The 7,462-nt window shown below is 36.6% G+C and overlaps 1 protein-coding gene across 1 annotated transcript in view; it reads left to right on the top strand.

Annotated features, from left to right (window-relative positions):
* Window positions 1–378: 378 nt before the first annotated feature.
* Window positions 379–7,462, top strand: part of ddb1 (damage-specific DNA binding protein 1) — a 99,807-nt gene continuing 92,723 nt past the window's right edge. Inside the window, exons 1-3 of the mRNA XM_041785374.1 lie at window positions 379–579; window positions 6,002–6,150; window positions 7,087–7,203. Coding sequence (XP_041641308.1) covers window positions 519–579; window positions 6,002–6,150; window positions 7,087–7,203 — 327 coding nt within the window. The 5' untranslated portion in view covers window positions 379–518. The remainder of the gene's footprint in view (window positions 580–6,001; window positions 6,151–7,086; window positions 7,204–7,462) is intronic.

The raw sequence follows: 7,462 nt of genomic DNA, 5'->3' as shown, positions 1-7,462 counted from the left end.
GGAAAAAAAAAAATATATTGCTCACTACTGATCCATGTATTTGGAAGATTTTGGCCTAGTTCCCTGTAGGTAAAAATCTTTTTTTACCAACTTGGTCCTATTGCTATAAACAGATGAACATGATGGGGCAAATCCTGTGAATTTCTCTTTATTTCTCATTATTAAACAGCAACATGATAACTGTAATTCTTGTTTTTTATACTGTACCTAATGTCATTATTAGTTGTTAGAATAAAGTGGCTGGAAAAAATGTCAGTGACTGTTAGAGTTTTGAATCCACCAGGCACCGTGGCAGATAGGTACAGTATAAAGTTACTCTCTAACCCAACAGGGTGATTAAAAACAGGCCTCCGCACCACAGAGGGCGCTCTGACAAATCTCGTCACTTCAGTTTCCGTCATCCTGCTTTGCCTCTAACGGCTCAGCTAACTACTTCCGGGGGTTATATTATCAATGATTTTGTCAGTCTTGTGGGATTAAAACACTTCTCTGGTGTTTGTATTTTGTTGTAGTCAAAAATGTCGTACAACTACGTGGTAACGGCCCAGAAACCTACGGCAGTCAACGCCTGCATCACAGGTAAATATCGGCTGTTTGTTTGCAGTTGTACACAGATGAAGCATTCGCCACCTGCGTGCTAACTGAGCTCCCGCGCTGAAACCAAAGTGCTCCAGACGGGCCTGCGGCTAGCCTAGCCTTTGTTTTGCTAAGTCAACAAGTATTAACAAGATTCTGCATACTCTTGTGTTTGCAAGTCACGACATGAACGCCTTTAATCTGTTGATATTCAGTCTGAAAACAAACATGACCCCATTAAGTGTCGGTTAATTAATTGCTATCAAAGGTTAGCTGTTTCTATGTGATTGCCCCAAATCGGGATGCGATTATTTTTGCTGAAAAATGCAACACATTGCTGTTTCAGGTCCGTTACAGTTATGCAGGCAGATACGATCTACGTTTCCATAAAGAAAAATCCGTTTGAGGAAAAAGCCTGACTCGTCGTTTTATCTGATCAACATGGGCCTTTAAATAAAGACCATGTAAACAAGCTAGGGTTGTCACTATATGCGATTTTTAAGCTGCTAGACAATCTCAATAGAAATCTAAACGATATTTCTAAACACGTTTATACTCCTATATCGAAATTGAAATCGCAGACACCCATGATTGTAAAACAAGATGTTTTTAATTACCAGGAAATTCAAGACAAAATCCTGCACGTGTTAAATTGGACTTTGGTAACACTTTGGCAAGGCATTTTGGCAACTTGGGGAGTGATCTTTGTATTTAGGCTGCTGTTGATCCATAATATGCATTAGTATATTTTAACCAGAGTAACTGTATTTATTTTTACAATATTTCATGCTTTTTCCACCTCTTTTGACTTCAAAGTAGCACAGAGAGAATGATTTCATGTTACATCCCAATACAGCTGAACACAGGAAACTGCAGTGTTTTTATCTCAGGGTTAAACATTTTAGAGTGGGTTTAATTTTCACTCCATTCTGTTTAAAATGGCCTTTAGTGTTGGAGTTATTTGACAGTGTGGATCCACCAATGTAAGTTAACCCTTTAAAACCTACCATTGTGCAAGTCAGCCAGGACATATTCTTACATTTTTACATACTGTAGTGCCATTTTTGGGAGTATGTTTATTTGCTTTACATCAATATAACCCTTATATCCCAAGTTTTGATAATATGTGTTGACTTATGTCCTAACTACTATGATAAATTGCTTAAAAGTGCAACAAACCTAAAAAAAAAAAAATCGTTTTTGTTTTTTTCACATATATTTCAAAATACAGAAATTACACAGCTGTATCCCTCAAATTTGTAAATCTAAAAAAGTTGCACAATACTCTTTGGAACCACAGGAAATTTTTTTGGAGTCTGTACATAAATTGCTTTTTGAGATATAGTCAGTTTTGTAACCTGTAAAAGACTGAGCCAGATGAGTAGTTGGACTCTTCATCTAATGCTGTATTTAGTTCGAAAGCTTTGCACCAGCTCTAAAACTGTTTGGCACGACCAGGGTACGTATGTGTGGAAGTGTGTTGAAGGTGTGTGTGATGGATGTCTGGTGTGTGTGGGTTGTGAGTCTGAGTGTTTTTGTAAAAAAGTACGGGTGAAATGAGAGTGAGGGCGAGTAAGTTCTTCAATGTGTTCCGTGGAAAAAAATACAACTCCCGGGAAAATACGCTACTTCCTGCTGGGGTGGGGAGCCTATGAGGTAGGGACACTTAAGAATCATGTGACAGGTCATGCCCACAACGTGATGACGTTTATTTCAACGTAGGAAGTGCTGCAAATACCAGTGGTCTCGTTTATAAAGATATTTGTTATGTGCATTTTATTGTGTATTTTTACAAACCCATCACTGCAATAATAAAGCGCTCTGAAACATGGTGAATGTGTGAAATGTTAGTGTAACTCCCAGGTTTTATATGCAAAAAGAATGATCAATCTATATTATCTGGTTTCAAATCTACTGCCAATCAAAAATGGATATGCTTATTGTAGCGCCGGCGCTATGCTGGGTTCTATAGGGTTAAACTCTAAACTCTAGCTTCCTCTGATCATGATTTTCTGGGTGAATTTTCACTGTTGCCATCAGGACATCATTATCTTTTACCTGTTTGTGACACTAACCTCCATTTAAAATCTAAATTCCTTCTGCAATCGGACAATCAAATACTCCTCAGGCTCTGTAGGTTTTAAGTTTAAAACAAATCTTTCAGTCTTTTGTTTTTACCCTCAAAGATCCTTTTAGTTGACTATTTGTCATTATTTTTCAGTCTGTTTACTAATTTGTCAGCCTGATTTATACTAGCATTCATTTTTAGGCCTTGTGGGTTTTAGCTTGCACAAACTGTTATTGTCAGTGTCACTGTGTTTTATCTGTTTTATGTACAAGCTGTTCCAAATCAGTGGCCCCTTGAGGGATAAATAAAGTTGCTAAATGGATTGAAATTAATTCAAGAATCAACTGAGCTAAGCTCTGACCACTGCAGTTTCAAATCTGGGTGCATGTGTGGGTGGAGTGGGCAGACTGTTTAGTGGTGTTTGGGTGTTGCCTGTTGTACAGTGATCCCTGCTGGGGTTCCTTTGCTCATGTTTCTGGTGGATTGTTGTTGTTGTTTTAGACACATTTGCGTCATGACTGAAGATGTCCACTGAGTTAGAGTTCCCAGCCATGTCTTGTGGTGCTAAGGGAACATTGTGGGTATTATTTCTGAGTTTGCTTTGCCTTGCTATGAGGTTAACGCTCTGCTTTGCCCTTGACAGAGGAGACCCACATTATCATAGTTTATCCCAAGTTACTGAGGAGCTGTCAAATTGTGAACTATTTAACACTTTGAAAGTGTTATTTAACTATTTGTAGTGCCAGTGTATATGTCCAGTGTATAAATACTTTTAAAGTGTTAAATTGAACTTTGTTTGAGTTAATTAACACTGTCATTTTTTCTGTGTATTTGACTTTATTAGAGGTGTGACTTTACCTGAACAACCTGCTTGGAGATCTGTTCTCTTGTCATTCTTGCCAGTAATACTTTTACTTGAGTAGATCTGTAGGCCAGTACTTTTACTTTTACTTCAGTAACTTTTAACCAGAGTAACTGTGCTTTTATTTGAGAACAATTCTTGGGTACTTTTTCCAACTCTGATGACTGTTGATTATATCTTTTTTTTAAAAATCTTTTTAAATTTATGTAACCAGGAAAACCTCATTAAGATCATTAATGTCCTTTACAAGAGTAACCTAGCCGAGAACGACAGCAGCACAATTAAAAGAGTTAGACCGCATGCTGGCTTACGTGTCATGTGAAAACAACAGAGGTTGTTTTGTTTTAAAAAAAAACCTGTCGTCCAAAAGTAAAAAAGTGTAGAAAGTATTGAAAACATGAGTAAACACACTGATTTATGACTGTGACTGTAACCCACATTTCAGTTTTACTCTCTTCTTTTATTAATATTACTGACAACATTCTGCCTTCTTCACTGAAGTACTATCATGTGTTCACAGCATTGCTGGCTCTTGGCCTTAATCCTTATTTTCCTCTTTCATCGTGACAAGATACAAGCTTTTGTCTGCCTTCATAGAAGTCCTACCAAACCACAGTGATCAACAGTGAAATTTTAAAACGGACACAGAAGTTATTGTCATCATGACTAAAAACCAAATGTATTTCTTTAACGTACTGGCTATAACTTACTATAGTCTGTAACCTTGAAGAAAAGAATAACTAGCTGTGGACGTGAAGGCCCAAGCTGATGTCTCTAAAATGATTTATTTTACACTGACTGACAGTTAAAAGACAAAAACATTGGGTTGAGACCTTTAAAAAAAAAGAAAGAAAAAGCTCCAACTGCTTAATAATTTACCAGATATTATGTAATACAGTTTTTTTGGGACAAAATTAACAAATTCATTTAGCCAGTACCAATATTGATACTGACATTTAAAATAGGGCCGAACAATTTGCAAAAATAATCTAATTGTGATCCCCCCCCCCAATATTGTGATTTGCGTAATGTGCATAAAATCTCTGCTGCTGCTGCCGCAAAAAGATGTATTTAACTGGTATTTTTGAACATTTCAAGATAAAGAAATATTGCAACCTCTGCGATTTGAAAATTGCTGCAGGCCAGGCCATATTGCGATTTAATCTAATTTGCAATTAATTTCCCAGCCCTAATTTAAATGTAGTTCAGACCTTTAACTTAAATGTCTGGAACACACAAATGTTTGAAGATAAAGTAATGTACACATTTTAGACCTTGAAACATACTCTGACATGTAAAGAATGATGATGAGTTAAGTAAAGAGTTTCATAGATGCCAGTCTGTTGGCTCAGTCTAAAACTCCACTAACTTGTTTTTTTAATTTGGTCTGCTTCAATTTTTTAAATCACAGAAGATGCAATTTTTCTTTAACACGAAATGTGTCTAATACCAGTTTGATACTTTTTTACAGCAGAAATTTTATGAACAAAATGCAACCTTTAGCCTTTTTTTGGAATAAAAATTCCTGCTTTACTAATGGATATGTTTTTGCTATTTAAAAAGAGACTGACATAAAAATGTTCAGTCCCTTCAAAATAGCAATTCATATCAAACTTGCAATACAAGCCCAAATAATCACAAAATGATATTTGTTTAAAATCAGTTTTCTCTGGTTTATAATATATAATATTGTGTACAGTTTACTTTAGAATTATTTATTGATTGTATTTATTAAAGAATATATATGATGAGGAACCTAAAAAAATATATTAAATTGTAATATTGGGGGAAAATATTGCAATTAGATTATTTTGCAAATCGTTCAGCCCTAATTGTAAGTTCACACCTTGGTTTGAATTCATTTTATTCACTAATATTTAATTTATTAATTAGATTTCTTTTGGGGGATTTCAATGCCTTTACTACAGAGGGAAAATCTGATTAATTTTGAAATTTGGATGAGAGATCACCGGGGTCTTGGAGGTGACTTGCAGGAAAGGAGCCATGTGCAGGACTTGATCCTGGACTACCTATGCACCTGGAGCACAGCCTAATCACTGAATATCTGTTTGAAGAGGAGTTAATTATTCCCCATATGAGTGAAATTATGTAAAGAAAAAGCATATTTAAAGTACAAAAAAGAATACGTAGTAAACAAACTACATGCATTACGTCGACAGACACCAGACTTAAGCATTTCTGTTTGCACCTTTGCACTGTATGCATTTAATTCCTTAGATATTTGAGATATTTTATAACTGACCACCAACATGCCTGCAAATATGAAAAGCCCCTTCAATGAACCTTTTGAACAAACATATTTTGTTCCTGTTTTATCTGTTTAACCTCCTTGTCAGCAGAAGTATTACTGTTTTACTGTTTATAGGCTCTCACTATTTCTGCTCTTTGTACCAAAACACCAAGTCATATTCCTGACTGTTTAATGTCTCTGCAATTAAGTATGCTTAACAAATAAATGTGTGGTGTTTCCACAGGGCATTTCACCTCTGCAGAGGACCTCAATCTTCTCATAGCTAAAAACACACGGTTGGAGATCTATGTGGTCACAGCAGAGGGGCTCAGGCCCGTCAAGGAAGTGGGCATGTATGGAAAGATTGCTGTCATGGAGCTGTTTAGGCCTAAGGTAAGTTAGTGAATGTGTTCATTCAGCATGTTTCTTTGACAGTTCTTTAAAAAGTTGTTAATTTTGTCAATTTCATTCCTTAGCACTGCATAATTTTCTAATTCACACATGCACGCAAACTGATCACTGTTCTGATTAAAAGACTTCCTTCCTAATAGTTTGTCATTCAGGCATGTCAGGTCTGTCCCTGCTATTTAATCTGTGAGAGCAGATGAGGGGTCTGTTTCCAGAAATACTTCGCATGTTTGGCCGTGTTTTGTCAGTCTAAATTTAGTTGTTAGATAAGTCTTATGCAAGTTTATCAGTTTCAGGGAAATAAAGACAAACTTGGAACAATCCTAAAGCTTATTAACTTCGCCTTTCGGCTAACTCAGTTAAAAAAAAGAGCTGTGTTTTCATGGTGACAATCAGTGAAATCTGTGTACCAGCCAATGAAAAAAGGATGTTTTTTGCAACCCTGTGCAGAGCTGAGAGGGAACACAGATATAGGGAATCATTAAGTGGGGAAGAGAGAGCCAATATTTTTATAGTTTACTTCGGAATCTCGAGACTGTCTCGGGAGATAATAGGATATTTTGTCATCACATTTCCCAAAAAAACCTTGTCGTACGTGTTTAAACTTTCCCAAAAAGCCTACTTTTTTGCTGTAGTGGAGGAAACTCAGAAAGTTTGAGCATTTATTAGATAACTATGTTGTTCAGTTTGTCAAAAGTCCTGATATGTCAAGAATTCATTGCAAATAAACATTCGCTACGACCAAGAAACAAGCTATTTAGCTATTTATGTTGCGTTAGTCTGAAGGCTGAGCAGGCAGAACCTGCTTCCTCGGTGTTTGATGGGTGCTGCTGCTGTTGTACAGACCCAGTTCAGTCAAGTTGACCCCAGGACTTTGCATGTTTACTCTTTGATAACTGTGTTGTCTTCTGTCTTGTTAAGGGTGAGAGCAAAGATCTTCTGTTCATCCTTACATCCAAGTATAACGCCTGCATCCTAGAGTACAAACAGAACGGGGAGAGCATTGACATCATCACCCGTGCACACGGCAATGTCCAGGTTAGTGAATTTCCTTTTTGTTTTGTTTTGCTTGTATAGAGAACAGTGTGTATTTTCAGCTTCTTGTATTAACCATGCACCAATATTTAGATGCTTATTAATCAAACTTTATCCAGACTTTTTAAACACTGCAGTATTCTAAATAAGGGGTGCCAAACTCGATCACAGCAGGGACTGGATTCTGGATTTAGGTCTCCCTGAGAGCCTAACAGGGTCAACATTTAACCATAAACTGTCAACCTCATTTTCACCAGTAATA

Source organism: Cheilinus undulatus, linkage group 1, assembly GCF_018320785.1.
Source record: "Cheilinus undulatus linkage group 1, ASM1832078v1, whole genome shotgun sequence".
In the NCBI taxonomy this organism is placed as follows: domain Eukaryota; kingdom Metazoa; phylum Chordata; class Actinopteri; order Labriformes; family Labridae; genus Cheilinus; species Cheilinus undulatus.
The sequence above is the reverse complement of the archived record's forward strand: the minus strand, read 5'-3'. Positions and strand labels throughout refer to the sequence as shown.